This window comes from Lichenostomus cassidix, chromosome 3 (assembly GCF_008360975.1).
Source record: "Lichenostomus cassidix isolate B80296 chromosome 3, HeHo_3.0, whole genome shotgun sequence".
NCBI lineage: Eukaryota > Metazoa > Chordata > Aves > Passeriformes > Meliphagidae > Lichenostomus > Lichenostomus cassidix.
In genome coordinates this window covers 100,279,210-100,301,755 of record NC_139483.1, presented here as the reverse complement: position 1 = coordinate 100,301,755, position 22,546 = coordinate 100,279,210, and the positions used below count along the sequence as shown (strand labels likewise).

Sequence of the window (22,546 nt, the reverse complement as noted above, 5' to 3'; positions counted from 1 at the left end):
TGTTGAATAATCTGGCATCTTGGGGTTCAACCCATCATGTTGAAAGGAGCAGAGAGGAGGAGCTCTGCTGTTCCCAGCCAGACTTATGACAGCTCTGTGCTCAGTGACTGTGAACTGATGGAAAGGCTCAATTAAGTTGTCAGAAGAAAGAAAGACAATGACTTCTATTTAATTTGCATTTAAAGTTGCCCACTCCTAGCTTCTCTGTGTGGTTTTCATGTTGGGCTGTAATGACAGCTGCATGTGGAAGTGGCTTGACTTGTTTACAGTGTGTACCTTTGAAAATGGACGATGAGAGGGCTTTCATATATATATGAAAGAGTAGATATTGATCGTTGTCCTCTCCAGAGTTGTCAGACTCTTGGTATATGTCAGTCCAACAGACTCTTTTAACAGACTCCATTTACAATTATAATAATGTGTTGCTTTAACAATTGCTGCAAAAGACTAACTTTGAAAAGCAGCACTTTGACAGCACTTTAGTGCTTCTTGTCATATGTGCTGAATAAATATCCTAATTTACACTAAATTGTAACACCAAACTGCCACTTTCGGTCTTGCTGGGAGTTGTTTGGTTTTTTTCCAAGCTAAAATGGAAAGTTTATCATGTCTTTGGGATGCTGATTATTGACCAGAGAGATTGATGGGGTGATTTTTAAAACCCCTTTTGTGCTTTCCTAAGTTTATGCACAGGTGGACATAGAGATTGTGTTATTGTGGCTTAGTGTAATCACGATATAAGCTGTGATTGTGCATTATTTTAGCCCATTGTAGGGCTAAATACTTGTACTAGCGTACTTGTATTCCAGTGTAGCACTTTGTGCTATCATTTAAAAGTGGTCTGCTACCCTTTCTGTCAGTACATCCACTCCTAGCCAGTATACTTATTCCTGACAAAAGCATGCAAAACATCTCAATGATCTACCAAATAATAGCTATAGGTGAAGAAATGTTACAGCAACAAAACTTCACAGTAAACACTGCCTTTGCTATCATGCATGATAAAATCTACTTGTATCTGCTATGTGCCATTCTGTCTGACTGTGTAATGGTAACATAGCATGAGGTTCTGTGTGGAATTAAAAAAAAAATTAAATATGTAAAATGAATGTATCTGCATCCATATCTACTAGCAGAGAAGTTCAGATGCATGCAATTTCACTTCCTTACCCATTTTAGATGGGCTATGGAGAAAAGTTTATTTTTGTTTGTACTCATTAGACCTGAAAATTAAAATGTGAATCTGGCTATATTTTTTCCTCTTAGAAGCAAGAGGCAAATACTTGAGAAACAGAAGCTGTTAGAATGTGATCAAAGCAAACAAAACTAGGAATGCTGGATTCCTTTCACCACTCCCTTGAGACCACTCTGCTTGGAAAATCAGGTGGTAAAAAGCCAGGAGAAGCTGTTCCTGTGCTATTCCAATCTGATCAGTCTTTATCTGGTGTATAATTCCTCAGGGTTTGTAATAAGCATGTCATAATTCCAAGTAATTTAAGCTTCATTGCTGCATCGAAAGAGTAATGGCATTATGGACAGTAACTTGTCTCAAAACTTTCATCGTTCATGATGTTGTACTTTTAAATCAGACATGAGAAACAACCTACAGAAGATGGTGTATGTATATTTATATTCTGTGTACATCTCTTTTCTTACTGGGCAGATCGTGCATAGATGATAATCCCTGGGTGAAACTGGGGACTGTCATGCTGCAGAGGTGCCCACCTGAGGAGAAGGAGAACATAGGAAATGAAATTCTGAAAATCTGTCGTTCTTTGTATGAGACAAAGCACATGCTCCCTGTCAAGGTAAGTTTTAGCTTTGTATATCCTGTTTATGAGTCCTGTTTCAAGGTCCCAAATATAAGTAAGATGTTGCCACACTGCATGAAGTCCAGCGGAGAGCTAACAGCAAGGCTGAGAGCTGTTCAGAGAGAGGGTTCAGTCTGTCTTGAGATGACTAGGGCAGATCATATCTTTAAGTAGTCAAATGAGGAAACAAGTAGAGGAATTAGACAGTCTCTTTTCAGAGATGCTCAGTTATAGGACAAGGGAGAGTAGAGACAAGGGATATCATAAAACCCTCTCATTGCGCCCAAGGAAAACATTTTTCACCTTTAAAATAGTAAGACGTTAGAACAGGTGGATGCCTAGAAGAGACAAGGAGTGTCTATCTTTGGAGGTATTTAGGACTTGACTGGCCCATGTCACAGGCAGTTTGATACTGTTGGACTTGCTTTGAGTTGGAGGCTGGTTGGATTAGCTGACCTTTATCGGTCTGTTCCAGTCTGAATTTTTCTTTGATGTACTTGTAGAAAGGCTTTATTAGTCTACTGTTGTTGAAGTCAGTGTTGCAAAAACTGTTCATTAAATAGTCAATAGTTCTCTCACTTACAAATGCATAAAGATTTAGTGAGGAATCCTTGCAAAACATGGTGATTGAAAAAAAACTCAATATACAAGTAATTGCTAAGTAGTAACTATGATATTCTAACTTGTGTTCCCTAACTGTGTATGCATACTTCAATACAAGAATCTCTTAAATATAAAATTATTGAAGTGTTTTGTATGTCAACACTGTATATTAATGAAGACAGACTGGAGAAGTTCTTAATAAACTTCACACAATTTCAGTCATGCATATTTTTAGTAGGCTGATTAATCTCTTATAATTATCTTTACACAGTCACTGTCTGTTATAGAAAACAGCTGATGTTAGGAAGAGAAACAGAATGAAAACAACACATTCTGTTTAAAATACAGACAGGTGGGTGTGTGGGTTTTTGTTTGTTGGGTTTTTTTTTTTCCTAGTCCAACTTACTGATCTGAGACAAGTTCAGAAATCTATGTAAAATGTGATTCCAGAAGATGGCAGTAAGCTGAAATGATAAGTACGTTTATTAACTTATTCATTCCACCAAAACTCTTTATTGGAAGGCAAATCTGTCTGTCGCTGGGACTGGTATAATTACATGTAATTTTTCTTTATAAAGTGTTGAAATTATGCTTTATAGCTTGTAAACTCACAATCTTAATGTGCATAGGAGTAGCTGAACTTTGTCAAAGTAGAATGTTCTGCCTCATCTCAGTGATCCAGGGAGACAAACCCCACTGAGTGTCACTGTCATACAGCAGTCAGTTCACCAAGAGTTCTGCTCAGGAATGGTCATGATTTGCATTTCTCTTAGTTGAGAAAACATTCACTTGATCTCTGTGACAAGTCACTGTTTATGCACAGTTTTGGTGTTGGTAGACAGCTTTGGTTGGAAGTGCCTTTCTTTTTTAATGGTGCAGGATGTTGGAAGAGCCCACTGTGTAGGCATGAATATACACATACAGGTATGAAGTTATTCTGGTCCTCAAGCTTTAAACAGCCTTACTGATGTAAAATACATTTTTTATTACTAGAACACTGCGCAGTAACAAAGAGTTGCACTGAAATGTGTAGTTGTACAGTAACATACAACCACAGCCTGTATGCCTGTAAATCTGTACTTGAGAAGAGGGGGAATAACAGGGATAATTTCTAAGTAATTTACTTGTGTGTATGGCTACAGAATTTAAGTGCTCAAATTAGATTTGCAATCACATGGCTGAATCAGATGCAAATCTGATCACTGACAATTTAGATTACTTTACATCTCAGTAAATACACTGATTAAGAAGACAAATATGGAATGATGGAATTCTAAAAACTGAAACCAATTAATTGTGGATAACATTTGCCATTCAAATTCTTTCTCATTACAGCCTTGGCAAGGTCAAAGGTTGTAGTGGAAAATACATGTCACTTCAGGTCATCATGGTCTAGAAATTAGAAAAATTTTCTTTGGATATAATCATTAAGGGTTTTACTCTTTTTTTGTTCCATATCCTGCTGGTCTATCTAGTTTTTTAAGTGAAGTGTTTTTTTTTTTTTTAATGTCTTTTGGATAGTTTCATAACTTTAACTCTTGTGTGTGTGTTTGCTTTGTCAGGGTATTTTTGTGGGGTTTTTTGTTTGTTTGTTTTGGGTTTCAGTTTGCATTATGCAGTGGATAGATATTTCCAATCTTTTCAGCGGAAATAAGCATTGTTTTATTTGCCTGGAAGACACATGTTTGGATTGTCCAACATCTGTACTGCCTGATTAATCTCTTTAAAAAGGGATAAACCCTTCTCCCCCTGATAATTGTTAAAGTTTGATTCCTCTGAGTATCTCATGTTCCTCTATCAGCCTATGGGTGATGTGTCAATTAACACAAACACCTACATGGGAGAATGCGTCCAGTCCCTTATCTGTAATCACCCTGGGGTCCTCATAGTGGTTCATGAGATGCTTATCTCCTAAAATAATACAGCAGCCAGTTGGTCTTCTTTTTTCTAATTTTTGTAGCTAATTTTCCTGGGGTTTTTATATGATTTTATATTTTGTGATTTTGTTCACACACAGTTCTGTCTGCTCATTTTCTTCCGATAATGTTGAGTTTAAATGCTGCTTTTCAGTCTGCTCTTAGCCTCTCTAAACATAATGCTGTTTGTATTCATTATCCAGCCCTTCAAGCCATCCATGAAAATGCTGAATAATACTGGACCCAAAACAGACTCTTATGACATATGGTTTATTTGCCTCACTGGTGTTACAGTGAACCATTGATAGCTGCATAACTAGATAGAAGACAAAAGTTACCTTACAAAATTCAGCTAAATCAGTGATTCAGTTTTTTAATTGGGCCTTCTCTTGATTCTCTCTCAGGTAACATCAAACCCTCTAAGTAGAGCCTCTCAGGGCAGGCAGCAAACACTTGAATGCTTTCAAGTGCTCACCGCAGAGCAGAAACCTATTCATGTTGCTCTGAGAAGTGCTGTGGGTGATGACTTCCTTCTTGGACTTGAGTTTTCAATTCCTGTCCAGAGCAGCCATGCAGTCGTTAGTGGCAGTGATACAAGTTGGTATCTGTACTGTTTGGACAGTCTTCAGTTGCTGGAAGGTTGTCCAGTCCCTTTTTGTGGAAAAAGGGATACAGTTATTGGAATGTGTATTTCTACTTCAAAAGAGATTATGGCTTCTTCTGTTCTTGGGCATGGTAGGTTATGAGTATGTCTGCTAGACATGCTACCATCAGGCGGAAAGTTATTCAACTTGTCCAGCTGGTTGTGAGAGGGAAATGTTACCAAGCATGGTAAAATTGCTGTTTTGCTCAGATGATGTATTTTATGATTCAGAATTTATTTTTCTGAATATAAGTTGCATTTATTGCTGTGAATACACATTTTCAAGAAAAGATGTGCAGGGTGAATCTATAACTGTGCATTCAGTAATTTTGCTGGAATGGCAGGTATGCTGCTCAAAAAAATCCAGGGGAATATGAAATTAACAGAAGTTTAATAAGCATATGAATGATCAGACAAAGCTTCATGTATTTATGTAGTCTTCTCATTCCTTGATCCCATGACATATCATTCACAACAAGCATGCCCATGCCACTGAATTGGGAGGAGCTGTTGAGTGCTGTGAGGATGGAGAGGCCCTGCATAGAAACCTGGACAAATCTCAGGGATGGGCAATCACCAGCCCTATGGAGTTTAACAAGGGGAAGGGCTGGATCCTGCACCTGGGATGGGGCAAACCTGGATGTACAGACAGGCTTGAGATGCTGGAGAGCAGTGCTATGGAAAGGGACCTGTGGGTTGTGGTCGATGGCAGGTTGAACATGAGTCCGCAGTGCCCTGGCAGACAGGGGGGACAACCCTGTCCTGGGGACATCAGGCACAGCGTGGACAGTTGGGCAAGGGAGAGGATTGTCCTGCCCTGCTCTGACCTGGGACAGCCTTGCCTGAGTGCTGGGCACAGGTGTGAGTGCCACAATATAAAAAAGGCATTATTAAACTATTAGAGAGTGTCCAAAGGAGAGCAGTGAGGATAGTGAAGAGCCTTGAGGGGAAGCTGTATGAGTGGCTAAGGTCACTTGGTCTGTTGAGCCTGGAGAAGAGGAGCCTGAGGGGAGACATCACTGCAGTTACACCTTCCTCGTGAGAGGAAGAGGAGGGGCAGACACTGACCTCTTCTTTCTGGTGACGGTGACAGGATCTGTGATAAGGGCCTGAAGTTGTGTGAGGTGAGGTTTAGGTTGGATATTAGGAAAAGATTCTTCCCCCAGAGGGTGGTTGGGCACTGGGACAGGCTCCCCAGGGAAGTGGCCACAGCACCAAGACACACCTGTCAGAGTTTAAAAAACATTTGGACAATAATCTCAGGCACATGGTGTGACTCCTGGGGTGTCCTGTGCAGGGCCAGGAGTTGGACTTGATAATCCTTGTGCCTCCCTTCCAACTCAGCGTATTCTGTGATTCTGAGCATCGACAATCAGTAGCAGTACTGAATACAAGTTTAAAGGAACAAGTCCGAATGAGAGAACAAGCTTTGCCTTAGTGACTCAGAGCTTAGCATGATGGAAAATATTCTTCTAGGCTGTGTTTCTTTAAGGTGTAAATTTAGAAAAGACTGAGCAAGTACAGTCAGTGAGCTCCCTGTCCCACACAAAGCCAGGTGTCTGTGCAGTGCATTACAACTGGACTATTTAATGTCTCCTCATCTTCAAATAATTTTTAGGCTTTTAAGTTCACGGTTACTGAAACCTTGCTGCTAAATGTGTGGATCATCTTGGTCATCAAATTGTTACAGTTGCCATTAAACTTCAAAAGATGTAAAAAATACATGGCTTGCATTTTCTCAGCTTAATATTTAGCTGATGAGCTCCTTTGACAATTGTTCTCAAAATGTTGGAGTGAAACAGAGAGCATCTCTTAAGAGATGGATACCATTTTCTGTGTAACTATCACACAATATCCAGAGTCCTCAGTGTAAAGTGCCTTGGAAAATGGGACATCTCTGATGGGCCTCTTTGGGAAGTGGGTGTGATAAGCAACCTAAATTCTCAGAAATGACAGGAAGGGAAAGGGAAGTTATAATTTGGTTTATAATGTAATTTGTCTATTGAAATATCTTTTGATGTATAAACAATTCACTGCAATATTGAGGAAAATAACTCACAATTTATGTGTAGGATGTGTTGTTTGTTTGTTTAACTAAGGGCCAAGGTAAAGTTTTGGAAATGCACAGTGGTCTGTTGGGGTTTGGGGTTTTTTGTTTGTTTTTGTTTTAGAAGGTATTTTCTGGCTAGTTTTGTTTTGAAGTTGTGTGATGCTAAATTTATGCTGCATTATAAAATATAGGAAACTAGATGAATGACGGAAAGTTAATTTGCTAAACTTCAATAGTGTATAAAATACTGTATAAAATTTGGAAACTTGTTGCAACAGAAGTTTATTATACTGAACTCTGGTATGTACTGTTATTTCCTCTTTATTTTGTTCTACTTTTCTGATTGCATAATTGAGTTACAGAATAGTCACTGGTGTCTGTTAAAGTTTCTTCCTGTGTTTTGCAGTATTTCAGTAACCACATATATATTAGTCCCACAGAGAGCTGTGATTGCTCTGTTATTTTTTTAGTAAAACTCCTGGTTGTAATGGTGATTCAGTACCTGCCTTGTCTTAATCTAACAAATGTTACACTTTAACCACTATTCCACATTTTTTAAAATCTGTTCTTTCAAGTTTCCAAAGAGGTATTTCCAGCAGGGAATTAATTTGTTGTGGAAGTGTGGTTTTCATTTTGCATTTGACATAAAATTTTCATAAATTTTATTGTGAATGATGATGTTAGTATCTCCAGAGATCACGCTGAGAGAGTTTACTTTTTATTTCAGTGTATAAAAGAATTATGTTTGCTGCTGCTTAACCAGTCCCTCCTGCTGCCATCCCTGAAACTGCTGGTAGAAAGCAAAGACCAAGACCTTCATGCTGTGGCACTGGAGCAGATAACAGCTGTTGCTAAGGTATGACCAGTTGAATGAACCACCTTTCAGAGTCTCAGGTAATAAGTTAGCTCTTTTATCTTCGTGTCATAAACAGAGACTACCAAGACACTTACCATTACTAGGGTTTTCCACAGCTATTGTGTCCACAGTGAGCAGTAACACTGGGCTGGTAAGAACTTTTATACATACTTGAGGTGACTAAAGCTCATAGCACTTTCTTTAAATTACTTAGTATGCTGTTTTAAGTCAGTGTGGTGGAACAGAAACTATTCTGCTATATGAAACAGGTTGTTTTCTCTGTTCATATTCCCTCACTTTGGGGTTTTTTAAGTGGTAATAGTATGTCAGATGACTTAGCTTGTTTCTGACAAATGTGGCATCCATTTATATACACTTGGAGAGCTGTTATGTCACTGCTTTTGTTGTGATGGTATGTTTGGGGACTTCCATGCAATTCTAAACAGAATGATTCCATACTGTAGCAAACGTTCTGGAGAAAGAAAACCTAAATGCTGTCTTTTATTCTTTGGACAAGAACTGAAAGACATTACTGCATATTTGTCAAGCTGTATAATGTTACATTAATGTCTTTTCCCTGTTTATTTGCTTCTCAGCAAATAAGAAGAAACACCTAAAAAGATGAAAGTTAGTCTCCTAGGCGAGAGCATTATATCATCTTTTGTCTTTTTTCTGAAAACTGAGCTGGGTTTAAAACTTTTTGAATCTCTTAATTGAACTTGTTGCATGTGCAGCCTAACTTTTTTGGGTTTTATGTTAGCTGTGGTCTGGGATCTAACATTCTACTGCAAAAGAGAAAGGACCAATTGTCTCTGACCTTTTCATGAAAGAGAATGGCTTTCTTCTCTGAATTAACTGCACTGATAATTTCCAGAATTACAATATTTATGTAGGAAAGCCTCATCTCTAGTATTTCCAAATTCTGCACCACATCTTAGGGAGCTCTTGGTTGTGTATTAGGATACAAAATAATAATTGATGTTATATTTTTCATGTGGTACTTCAAAACGAAATTGCCCACATGGAAACAAACGAAACCATGTGTCTTTTTGGAATACATATTCCCCAAACAAAAAAGCTTTAAAAATGTGATTTGTAGGAATTCAGACTGAATTTATAACTTCCTTCTAGGGCATGCCCTCTGCTTTAGTTATATTGATTGCCACAAAGTTTTCAGATTCCTTGGTTGTAACAAAACGTGCAAATCCTATCCCTTACTTTCACACCATCCTCTTTTACCTAGGAAAGATATTCTCCATCCTGCTCTTGCCAGGATTGTCCCTTAAGTCTCTCTTCCTTACTTATTCCTACTCATGTGCTGTGTCTTTCCTTCTTATGCACATTGCATTACAGAAGTTTTTCTTTTTGCATCCTTTGGATAGTTTGAGAAATGATCTGTCTCCCTTCCTGAGCTGGTGAAGACTACCCAGAGAAGCAATGGATCTGGAAGCATAGGCTTCATTTCACATATTGGTAATTTTCCTTCAAAAGCACTTAGTTACCAAAATGGAAGAAGCACCAGCTTTTTTATTGTGTCCTCTATCAACATTTGAAAGAGTAGCATGGAAGGTAGCAGGACATATTACATGTAATACACATCTGCTTATATCAAACTTCCCATGCCTTTGTTAGCATACAGTTTGAATTTGGAGTGTTTGCTAGTTGAGTTTGGTATTTAAGCTAAGAACACACAGGTATTCCTATTCACTTTTTTCTTTTTACCAATAAACCACAAATTTTCTGAATTTTTTACAAAACATAATTTTATAAATATTAACCACCAAAACAATAGTACATCAATAGTTTTCTTTTACCACCTCCAATTCTAAATTCTGTGTCTACAAAGCAAGGCTTTTTCCTAACTTTTAAACAAGATGATCTCATGAAAAGCAAGCACAAATCTGATATATGTATGCACTTTCTCATCCCTGTGTTCTTCTTAGCCTTTTAAAATTGACTTTTTTTGTTAACAGATGAAAGCTGCTGTATAAGTGACTAATTCTGAAGCTTGTCAGCAGGAATTAGTGTCCGAGTACATTTTGTTTTGAAAGCATAATGCTGTGCAGTAGCACTTTCTGAATGGTTACTAATTGTATTGCTCTCTTAACTGGCCATTTCTTTCTAGTGTGCTCCAGCTTTGTTTCCTACCCTCTGGGATGACTACATTACATTGGAGTTTTAGGGCCAGGAACCTTATTAGCTTCTTACTAGTATAAAGCACTTTGTACACCTGTGCATGCCCAAAATAATATTCTTTTTGGCTTTCTTATACAAGGGGCACCTTGATAAGCTGTTTCTAATTCTTCCTTCTGAATTCAGTATTAATTTGAGCACACAGTTCTGTAAGAGTGCTGAATAACCTAGAATTTTCAAAGCGTTTCGCTTTGGTCTAATGTTTCACTTTAAGTCAATGAAGATTTAACTATTGACTTTATTGTATCAGGCATAAAGCTTAGCCAGTACCTTGAATGTGACAGTGTTAGAAAAGCAGTTAATACAGAAGAGTGCTGTGCTAAATGTAAAAGCTTTTCTCATATTGTATAAAAAGGACCTCTTACTCCTTGTTTTATATGCATCTCCTACGATTTCATGATTTGCTGTTGTACTAGAAGTGCATATATTACTTAGATATGGCAATGTTGTTTATTCGGTATAATTTGCTATGCCTACTTTTTGATTTTTAGAAAACGGTATTTGGACTGTTAATGCTTTTTGTAAAATTCTTAATGAATTTTTCATAGGAGGGCCATTTCTGCTTGCATTGAACAGGAAACAGAGAAATAACATCTGGCAAAGGGGAAATCATAGCTATTGATTCCCTGATCCAGTGCTAACACAGCCCACAAACATGGCTGTGAGAAAAATACAGCACTTGCTTGCTGATAGGATGTATTAGTTAGCCATTTGTTGTATGTTGCTGACAGCTTTATGGATGTTTACAGTTAAGGATGATGCTGAAGTGCTGATTCTAGAAATTGTACAGCTTTTGCCTGTAATAAACCAACCAAGGTTTTGCATAAGCTTTTTTGAAATTGCAGACCCCTCTTTTTATTGTATATCTTTTAATGAACTGCCACTTTTGTTTTCTGAGTAACAGAAATAACTATTCTTCCCCTGTGTTGTGTAGCGTGTTGAGTAATTTTAAAAAACAGTTTACTCAAACTTCTTACTGCCAATAGAGCCCTTAAAAGTCAGATTGTTTTTGAGAGCGGTTTCAGTGTTATCTGTGCATTTGGTTATCTTTCAGAGATACAGACTGATTTTTATACATCTGAGAGAGCAAGTAAATATTCTATTGCTGGTACCTATAATGTTAAAACAGCTAACAGGTGGGGGGTTAATATAAACAGTGCAAATACTTGTTGAATCGACTTTAATAGAAACTGGAACTAGAAAATTTGCAATTTGTCCCACGTAGAATCAGGTATCTGGAGATGATCTTCATTGATGTGGTATCCCAGAAATTGCAGGTCTCTGGTCTGTGCTGGAGTAGATTTGTCTACGTTGTTGGTGATGCCTAATTCTTCAAGAAAACGGCATACAGAGTTGCTAACTGTGTTAAGGTAACGAGGGTTTGGGTGACAGAGGAGGAAGTCATCCATATAAGCAAAAGCCCAAATATTAAAGCGACTACTGATTTCTGCTGCGATGGCAGTAGAGAAGAGATGGAGGAGAAAAGGGCTGATACCGACTCCCATTGCAGATTTTCTAAAATAGTAGATGCGTTCTCCGTCAGATATAGCAAGCCGGCTCCCACTAGCAGGATTAAGAGGAAGATGATAAAATGCCTGAGACACATCCAAAGAAATCCTGGACATCCCCATGGGCAGAATCCGGCATAATGTGGAGAGGTTCGGGCACCAGTATTTTGGAAAAGACACCCTGTTTTTCCCTCAGGAAAACTGAGAGAAGTCCACCACCAGTCTAGCTTTCTCAGTATCTCTACTGTTCTTGTCAACAAGAAAAACCCGACCAGTAACCCGATTAGGAAAAGTAGTGTTTGGCCGAATATAGAGGACATCCTTTTGATCCTCCCAAGGGGAGCTATCGGGTGGAGAGTCTCGGCTGAATTTGGAATAGGAGATGTGCATGTAGCAGGCTCTCCTTGTTGGGTCTTCACCCACATGTCTGATCGGCCTGGAGGGAAAAGGGTATTTGCCGCGGAACTGCTTGAATGTTCCTCCTGGCGGCGAGACCTTAGAGCATCCTCCGCTGCCGCAGCCTGGACTCTTAGCTCCTGCTCCTTGAGGAATTTCTCCTTGATGCGTTGGTCCTCTTCCGGGTTCCACACAGGCTGTGGTGGCGGATGTGGGTCCGAATTGGTCAGCCCCAGATGACGTGCTGCGCCTTCCGGCCATGCGCCCTGGGCGCACATTGTGTTGACTTCCTGTAATGAGCTCACATGATCGACCACCTGATCTACAGTTTGCGGAAGAGACTTCCCCAATGGCGGTTGTTTGGGAATAACTCTTCCGGCTATTTGTTGTAGCAAAAGTTCTGCACCTTCTGCTCTCAGATCTGCCATTGAGCGGCCTTGTCCCATGGTGTTGTTCGACAAAGTATCTAGATTCCCAAGAATATGGGTGATCTTTGAAGGATACGACATGTTTAGATTCCTGCCTGTATAGGATACCTTGAACAAAGAGCTTTTCTAGATATAGCTTCACAATTTGTTGGTGTCTTTCTTTATGATCTGGGTACTTATCTTTGATGCCCATATGTTTTGGGAAATAGGAAATGCCCTTGGGCCAGAATTTGGCTGGTAACAAATATTTCCAATTTCTCGAGGAGATCTCATCCCCTATATTCTCTGATAAATGCATTTCTGTTATATCAGGAATTTTCCAGTCAGGATTAAAGTGACACCCTGAAATTTGGTATAATCCTGACAATGTACCCAGTTTGTGAAGCCCATCTCTATTATCTCCCAGAAGAGGGAGATCCTCCTCTAGGAGATCTAGGAGATGGGACAGGGGAGCCCGCATGTTGACGGGAAATTCTCCCCTGAGAAGGAGATCTTCTATTTCTCGATTTAGATCTCCTCCTTCCGTAGGTAACGGTGGTTTTAACTTTTCTTCTCCTAGGCTCGAGTCCACAAGCTGTTCTAGTTCTCTGAGAACTGCCTTGGCCTTGTCTTGCCACCCAAATAGGCCGAGTGATTGCTTCAATGGTTGGGGCATCTCTACCCCTATATTTTTCAGGGGTAGACAACCACGTTCTCAGTCTAGAGACGTAATTTGTTACGTTGGGTTCACCCCAAATTAGACAATTGCTATGCCACCACAATAATCTCCTAGCTTTGTCTAATGATTGTTCATTTAATTTCTTGTAAACCATCAAATGTGTATATACTCTGGCTATAACTGGATAGTCAGGATGTTTGTTAGATATCAATTCTTCCTGATGTTTAAATAAACCACCTAGAGGAAGCTCTTCTAATTCCTTTTGTGAAGTATAATCTGCCTCAGGGATCATAGGGGTATCTTGTGGCACTAAAGGTCTTAAAGCTGTAGCCACATCATGCATTCCTTTTGTGGTGGTCCAAAAATCCTTAATAAGATCTAAGAAATGAGTAGCAAGTACAACATGTTTCTTTAATGATCCTTCTTTAATATAAGGTTCAAGAGCATCTTTAGTATCCCTAATTAAATCCTTAATAGATGGAAAGAAATCATCAGGCAAATCATACACATTTGACAAAGCTCTTTGTGCATTAATATCCATACAGTCACAAGAATCATAAACAGAGGTACATACCAAAGGTACAGCAAGAAGCAACAGCGAGTAGATTGTAAGAATACCTTGGCGGACAGCTCCGTGAGGAGAGGTGTGTAATCTTAACGGCCACGTAGCCGAAGTGGTATTTTTAAGGGCTTCAGGAGGGGTGTGTAAGGAACAGTTGTCCAATCAGGAGGAAGACCCCTGGTTGGGCCATCAGCAGGATTATATTTGCTCGGTACAAAGTACAGTGATGTTTTCTTGAGATATTGTTTACTCAAGCTAGCAAATCTCCATGGCAGTGAGCCAAATCTTTTGTGGAGGACAAAGGTTTAATCTGTCAATATACATTTAGGTTTCAACATTGACCTCCATACCAGAACCATCAATAATTCCTGTACATGTATAGGTCTTTGTTTGCTAAACTTAAACACTGCACACCCGCCGTTGATACAGGATATTGTGCCATGTGTCAAAGTAGCATCTGTTGCAACCCTGGGCAGTGGTCTTTGGTCAAGGGGTCTCAAGACCAGCTTACATACCCCCATTGTCAATTTGTACAGGAGACATTTAGTCTGAAATAAAACCTTAGCTCTATTTACATATTATACTTTCAGTGATGAAGTACTGAATCCACCTTCATAACATGTTTTACTGAGAAATGTAGTATGAAAAATCATAAATATTGTGTAGAATAATGGAATTTCTCGTGTTCTTCAGTGTCTTACGCCATTTATGGCTACTCAGTGGGGCTTAACCTTTAAAAGGAGTTGTTAAATTAAGTGTACATAAGCTAATGGTGATTAGGATAAAACATCTTTCTCTAGTTTATTTTTCCAGGATTTTTTATATCATGGTTTTCTTTTCCCCTTATTTATTTGTTCTATAGATGTACATTCCAGGAAGGAATAAAATGAAAAGCATTTTTACCTCCAGTAGTATTTGAGAAGGGAATACTCTGGGAAACAGCAGTTTTAGTTCTTTACTGCTGTTATGTCATCAGCAGCTCTTACCTTTCATAACTTGTGGATTTTAGAATGGCTGAAATACTGCCTGTTGGTAATACCAGAACCTTTGGACACACCTGCACAAATAATGCTGATGGGGAATTGCCCAGGCCCTGCCTTGCCCCTTAGTGAGGCAGAAGATAACACCTCACCTGCTCTTGCCTCTCTGAAATTCTCACAGCAGGACAGATTATATTTTTTTTTCCAGATATGTTGCCTCGTAGCAAGTACTGATATAATGTCCACGAAGGCTGTATTACCAACAAAAAAAAAACCTCTGGACACCACTGTGTTCTTAGTCTCGGAGGACTTACACACAGAATTCTTGTATTTATCATAACATAAACTTGTGGAGGCCTCAGAGGTTTATTGGTAAAGCTTCCTAGATGCCTGAAGTTCCTCTGCTGAGTACATTATAAGAGATACCACCTGTGGTAATGCTGATCTTCACCCACCTATTTCACACACAAGCTTGCTTAAAGCTCAGAGGCTCTGTGTCTGCATGCCCAGGACAAGCTGCCTGGCAGAGCTGTGAGCCTCCAGCCTGATCCCATTTAATCACAGCAGTGTGCTGATGGCAGAGCCCCAGGCAGCCCTTACTGTAATGGTGCACTGACAGCAGCGAGTTCAGCTTGACACCAGCTGCCATTCTGGTTCAGATACTCAGAAGGGCTGAATGCAGGTTGTGCAGGAAACAGCATGGATCCCCTGCCCTCTCCAGGAGCAGCACTTAGTAGTCTGAGGTGAGGCTCCTCACCATCCTGCTGAAGGTGTGCAAAGTTTCAACACTGCGAATGGGTCCTCACTTCTTTTGGCAGAAACGTTGCTGACACTTGATTTCTCATTGGTAGATGCAGATCCACTTACACATTGTTCATTAAAGAGACGTTTGACAAAATGCACAAGCAGAGCACTGCAGTGCTGCTTCAGTGGAAATGAGTGCATCTGTTACAATTCTGTGTCTATGCTGTCTCAGTTCCTGGATAAATACCTGTCTCTACAGGGATAAGTACTGATCATCACAGTCCAAAGGAGTGAGCTAGTTATCAGAGATAACAGAGATGTAGATCATTTGTGTTTGAAGGGATCTTCAGGATCATCTTGTTCCAGCCCCCTGCATGGGCAGGGACACCTTCCACTAGACCAGTCTGCAGTCTAGTGGTTTTACTTCCACTAGACCAGTCTGCTCAAAGCCCAACCAGGCCTCAAACACTTCCAGGGATGGGGCATCCACAACTTTTCTGGGCAACCTGTTCCACCTTCACTGTGAAAAATTTCTTCCTGCTATTCAATCCAAACTTACCCTCCTACCATTTAAAGTAAGAGGGTTGGTTTAGATTGGATATTTCCTCTTGTCCGGTCACCCCATGGTCTTGTAAAACATCCCTCTTCATCTCTCTTGTGCTGAAAGGCTGTTGTATAGTCTCCCCAGAGCCTTTTATTCTCCAGGTTGAAAACCCCTACTCCATCAGCCTGTCTTCATAGGAGATGTGCTCCAGCCCTCCTGAGATTATCTTCATGACCTTCTGTGGACCTGTTTCAGCAAGTCCATATCTTTGTTGTGCTAGAGGCCCCTTACCTGGGTGCAGTACTCCCCAGTGCTCTCAGGAGAGCAGAGATACCACTTGAATGCCTGCATTACAATGCTTGGAAGTAGATTTTAGCCAATACCTAAATATGTAAGTCAAGGAGAAAACATCACTTCTCCTTAATGTAATTTCCCCTGTTAGTTCTGCTTGTAACCATGGACATTGTGTGTGGGCATCACACTGAATCTGCACTGTCAAATTCCGCTGAAGGAGAGATGGATATGAAAAATGAAAGTTACTCCCATTTAAACCTTCCAGAAGTAACAGATTTTATTCTAATGAAAAATTTAGCACTCTTAGCATGGAGTTCTAGATAGGTGTAATGATTTTTCTCTTAACATTCTCTAACACTCTGATTCTGTTGTTATTGTGGGTCATTGTTTATTCACACCATATGGAGAGTGGTTGGGTGTTAATTTGTGCAGAAGATACCTGCACCTCTGAGACCTGCTTAAGCTGCAGTCAGCTGCATTCCATACCACTGGAACAGTGATTCTGGGATTAGTAATAGTCTTAGTTTTAAGGCTTAGTTAGGGTTTTGGGATAGCAAGGGCTCTGCATCTGCAAGCAGACAGAAAGGATTCATTATTAAGATCCTGACTGTGCTGTCTGGCCAGAAAATACAGCCTTTTAAAACTGGGATAATAAGGTGGATGGTTTTTAGTTGCTGGGTTTTACTCTCTTACAGACTGAAAAGCTTGATTCTGAAAATGAAAATGTGTTTTCATTTAAGAGTGTTCAGGAGTCTCTATCTACTGTAGTCTAATATTTGGTATGTATGGCAAGCAAAAATAATTCTGGAGATTGATTTAAATTAATACTTTTTAAAATGTAAAATTTTGAGGATCAAAATTCCATTTGGACCAGCATCCTGGCTTGAACAGATGGAAGAATTACACATCCAGTGAGGAGTAAGAATAGGGCAGATGTACAGGCTCTTTCTCTGAAATACTGCTTTCCAAACTTTCGGTTATTTTCAGCTGTATGTATCTGCTAAGTAATTGCCCGTGGTTTTCTTCCTTGGTTTTATGCAATTTCACCTTAAAAAAAAAACCTCTTGGATGAGCTTTTAAGTCTTGCAGTATCATTTGACAGAACTGAACAGTGAAAAAACTATTTTTTATTTTCTCTTAATCTGATCCCACTAGATTAATTTGATGCTTCATATTTTTTTTCTTTTCTTAATGAGATAATGTTTTTAATTAATCCCTTTATAATTTTAATGATGTTGCTATCTACCCTATGCCCTCTATGCCTTTTCTTTTCTAGATTGGAGTCACAGTTTTGCTTAGCAATTTCCTGCATAGAAACATACTGTACTCTCAATGGTGTATTTTTAAAAAAGCATATGCTTTACATGTTTGCTTTTTATATTGTTCTAGTATTTTTTTTACTTTATTGCTTGTTATATTTTAATTCTAATTAATGAATTCTAATTATTCTAATTTAAAATTAATTTTAAATAAATGTAGTCTTGAGGTACATTTACATTGATTTAATTTTAAAAAATCTTACAGTTATATTTAAATAGAGCCGTTCAGTGTATAAGATCTCTTAATTAAGGTTTTTAAACATCTATCAATTCATTGATGATCTCTGTAGATTGTTACTTTTATTTAAACTAATAATTAGAAATGTCTCTACATGTGCAATTGATACCCAAAAAGTTGAAATTATCTGGAGTTGTAAAACTGATAAATAGTCAGTTGAGCTTTCTTTGCTGCTTATATTTATATACAATTCTCATTCAACCTTGGTGTCTCTGTGTTCTTCCCACACCAGACTCTAAGATTGACCAAACAGTGGTAGAACAGACAGTGGCCTTAACTGCCTGAAATGCATTCACAGGGTCTGCTTGCCATCATGTGTCTCCATCTGTTTGCCTGGAGACAACTAAATTACCATGGTTTCCTCTTCCTGACCATGTCTTCAGACAGTTTTCAAGTCAGAAAATGGGGAATGTTGATTAGTTTAAACCTACAGATCTGTTTGGGCCTAAGGAGGAGCTGTGGGCACAATCCCAGAGCCTTTTTGTGAGCTGTTTTGTTATGTGTGAAACTACACTGATCTCATTTCTGTGTGAGCACAGACAGGTTGCTCTGCTTGTGTTGCATGTGGGCATCTTCATCCCCATAGGATAGCTCAGATGTTTAATGGTTTATTATAGGAAAGGTCTTCTTTCAGATTTGTCTCTCTCCATTTTGTAGGTTTTTGGTATATGAAGTCACACTAATCTATACCACTTTTCATTAACTGAATAGTAGCCTAAAATTTTTAAATTAAACCTTTCATCTGCTGTCAGTCTCACTACTAGAATTACTATTTGCATATTATGTTAATAAAAGCAAACAGGGAAGTCCTGTGTAAATTTCCATCCTACATACAGGTTACGAATAGAGCACACAGAGCTTTGAGGTGGGAGAGAATATCCCTTCAGCCTCTCATTTCAGAAGAGATGGCAGCTGTTTGGATAATGGCTTAGTAATGCTGCATGGTGTGCTGCAAGATGCCAACACTGGAAATTTTGGAATCAGAATTGTTTAGGTTAAAAGATACCTGTGAAGTCTCACGGAGTCCAGCTGTTAACTCAGCACTGCAAAGTCCCCTCTAAACCATGTCCCCAAGTGCCACCTCTACATGTCTTTTAAATACCTCCAAGAATGGTGACTTTACCACTTCCCTGGCCAGCCTGTTCCAATGCCTGACAACACTTTCCCTAAAGAAATTTTTCCTAATACCCAATCTAAACTTCACTTGACACAACCTGAGGATGCTTCCTCCTGTCCTATCACGTCAATAAGGAGAACAGGCTGACTCCCATCTCACCATAACTTCCTTTCAGGCAGTTGTAGAGAGCGATAATGTTCCCCCTGAGCCTCCTTTTCTCCAGGATAAACAGCCCCAGATCCCTCAGCAGCCCTCACAGGACTCTCTAGACCTTTCACCATCTCCATGGTCCTTCCCTGGACATGCTGCAGCACTTCAATGTCTTTCTTGTAGTGAGGGATGCAGATCAGAACACAGGATTGGAGGTGTGGCCCCACCAGTGCCAAGTACAGGGGGACAATCACTGCCCTGGTCCTGCTGGCCCCACTGTTGCTGATACAGGCCAGGGTTCCACTGGCCTTCTTGGCCACCTGGGCACACTTTGGCTCATATTCAGCTGTTTGTTGACCCATTCTATTTAATGATCAACCTGTCTTCAACAGGAAAGCATTTCTGTAGTTAACTTTGGACAGTTATTAAATAATGAAATACTAACATTGGATAGACTTAAGGCTAGACACCCATATGGTTCTTAGAACTGTTTTGTAAACTGGACCTTGTGCTCTGCTAATTAGATTAGAAATGGCTTAATTTCAACTGTAAAGTGTCACTGCCAAATCATTCTGTATACAGTAGTCATGTCCTGTGGTGCTGTGTAGCAGTTGAATTGGTCTTCAAGGGTGCTAAATCACTGCATCATGGGGTATTGATTACTTGCTGGCACCCTGGTACAAATCATGTATGTTGGTACATCATTTTTATAGAAAATTAAGCAGAAAGTAACCAGACGATTATTTTTCCCTTTTAAATTGAGAGGTTGTTTTGTAAATGTATCATAATTTTACTAGTTTATTTGTAACTTGATAAGGTGCAGTAATTGAAAACTGATTACTGTCTACCCCTCCTTTTGTCCTTTTTTATCATAGAATCACAGAATGGTTTGGGTTGGAAGGGACCTTAGAGATCATCTTGTTCCAATCTCTCTGCCATGGATAGGGACACCTTCCACTAGACCAGGTAGCTCAAAGTCCCATCCAGCCTCATCTTGAAAGACTCCCATGGACAGGGCACCTGTAACTTCTCTGGACAATCTGTGCCGGTGCCTTGCCACCATCACAGTAAAGAATTGTTTGCTAATACCTAATCTAAATCGCCCCTTTTTCAGTTTCATCATTCCTCCTTGGCCTGTCTCCTCAGGTACTTCTAAAAAGTTCCTCTCCAGCTCTCTTGTAACCCTTTTTAGGTACTGGAAGGTGCTGTAAGATCTCCCTGGGGCCTTAACGTCTCCAGACTTTGTGCCTCCCTCCATCTTCACAGGAGAGGTGCTGCAGCCCTCTCATCATCTTGGTGGCCTCCTGGAACTCTTTTCAACAGGTCCATGTCTTTATTTTGAGGGTCCCAGAGCTGAGTGCAGCACTCCAGATTGGGAGAGCAGAGGGGCAGAATCCCCTCCCTCACCTGTTGCCCATGCTGGTTTGGATGCAGCCCAGGATACAATTGGCCTTTTGGGCTGTGAGAGCACATGGATGTGTCATGTTGAAATTCTTGTCACCAACATCCCCAGGTGCTTCTCCCCAAGGGTGCTCTGAATCCATTCTCTGCCCAGCCTGTACTCATGTTTGGAATTGCACCAACCCAGATGCAGGTTATTGCACTGGGACTTGTTGAACTACATGAAGATGGCACAGGGTCGCCTCTCAAGCTTGTCAAGGTACTTGTGGGTGCGATCCCTTCCCTTTTTTGGTTATATGTAGTTGTTCAATTGTGCTTCATTAAGGGGAAAGTTAATACAGCACCGTATTTGAAAGAGCCCAGGAAGGACAAATCAAAATTAACTGAACTAGAATTTAAAGTATTCTACAGGGTTATTTGTAAAGCTGTAGACAAGATTCTGAAGAGCATCTGCTCTCATATGTCAAGTAAACACATTTTTTGAGGCATCCATGGTGTCTCTTAGAGGTAGCAGCTCTGTGCTTCTCATCTTTTAATATACATTATATTCTTCTGAAAATCTCATCCTTGCTGTGGGTGCTGATTGAGTCTGTGAATGTTGCCTGTCATATTAACATGTGAAATGTAATGTACTGTATTAATACAAAGTGACCAAAATTTAATATACTCTGCTCTGACCTTCCTCTGACTGTCATTCTTGATATGGAGCTAAATGGTGTGATCTGTGCTGCACTGGGACTGAAAACCTGTGAAGAGTCTATAAAGCTGGTGGTGTAATCCCAGGCGTTCATCATTCTTATTCCGTAACTTTGTGCAGGTCAAATATTTCTATTAATGCAGTAGACTGTTAAAGACATACCTTTACATATTCTGACATATGCAAAGCATGTATCCCTGTAGTTAATCCGTGCAGAATACTCCTCTGGCTTTGAAGGTCACACTGTGCAGTCAGAACTGTCGTGACATGTTCTGGCTGATGGCTGCTTCTGGTAGTTAATTTTTAATTACTTTGAATTTCTTTGTAGGTTGATGATTCCACCTGTGATGCAGAAATACTCTCCTTGCTCCTCAATGCCAAGTTGGTGGTGAAGTGCATGACCACTGCCTTCTGCCCACGCCTTATTGAGCACCTCCTGGCTGACCAGGGACAGGGGGGCTGGGATGTGGAGGAAATTGCACAACAGCTGAAAGAAGCAGGGTTCAAAGCAGAGGCTGGATCCCTTTTAATGGCTCATCGAGGGACTCATCCTGCACTCAGGACTTTTACTACTGCCCTCCAGGCTGTTCAGCATTGGATCTAAAAACGCTGGATTTGTGCACTTGTCTGCCGTTTCTCTGGAGTTCTTGCACAAAAGGAAGAAATTGTTCTAGTGAAGTAACAAAGTGAGTTATTACCTACATTTTGTAGAAAACACAGAGCACACAGTGAATTCCCATATACTTCTAATTGTTTAAAAAACAGTTGGTGCAGACTGCATCATTCTGTTGTATGGTTAGCAAAGCATTGAATCCTTTCAGATCAAACTTAAATGGTTAGACTCAGTTACATATAAATGAAAAATTAGTACAGTGACAGGTTACATACAATTTGTCCTAATTTCTGTAAGTAATTTACTTTTGTCATAATGTAAAACTAATGTAAAAATATAATTACAAAGATATATATGAAGCAAAAAAAGTCACAAGAGTGATTTTTGAGAATTTCAAAACCTTAAAATTCCATACTGTGCAATGTTGTTATCACAGCTTTTGTTTGCAATAAATAAAATATTTTGCATTTAATGTACTGTCTCTTCTTTCAGTCTTTTAGACAGATAAACATTTTCTTATTTCAGTCCCTTTTGCTGAAAAATCTGTCTTTCCTTAGTGATGTTTATTCATGAGAACAAGCTGAAGTCTAAGAGATATTTTTCTCCACAGTTTGGGAAGCCCCATCTCAAATCCTGAACATTTGTTGATACCTTTTGTGAATGCACTTTCAAAGTATTTACTGATACTTTTCCTGAGTTCTGAAAAATTGCATAAATCTCTATATTTGCAGAATCACAGAATATCCTAAGTTGGAAGGGTTTCACAAGGATCACTGAGTCCAGCTCCTGGCCCTGCACAGCACCATCCTCAAGAGTCACACCATG

The 22,546-nt window shown here is 39.6% G+C and overlaps 1 protein-coding gene across 2 annotated transcripts in view; it reads left to right on the top strand.

Moving 5' to 3' along the window:
• NBAS (NBAS subunit of NRZ tethering complex) overlaps positions 1-22,193 on the top strand; it is a 160,743-nt gene extending 138,550 nt beyond the window's left edge. For both annotated transcript variants that reach the window (XM_085056878.1, XM_085056877.1), the window contains 3 exons: positions 1,664-1,808; positions 7,751-7,879; positions 21,437-22,193. In XM_085056878.1, the coding sequence (XP_084913004.1) occupies positions 1,664-1,808; positions 7,751-7,879; positions 21,437-21,712 (550 nt within the window). In that variant the 3' untranslated portion in view covers positions 21,713-22,193. The remainder of the gene's footprint in view (positions 1-1,663; positions 1,809-7,750; positions 7,880-21,436) is intronic.
• Positions 22,194-22,546: the final 353 nt, after the last annotated feature.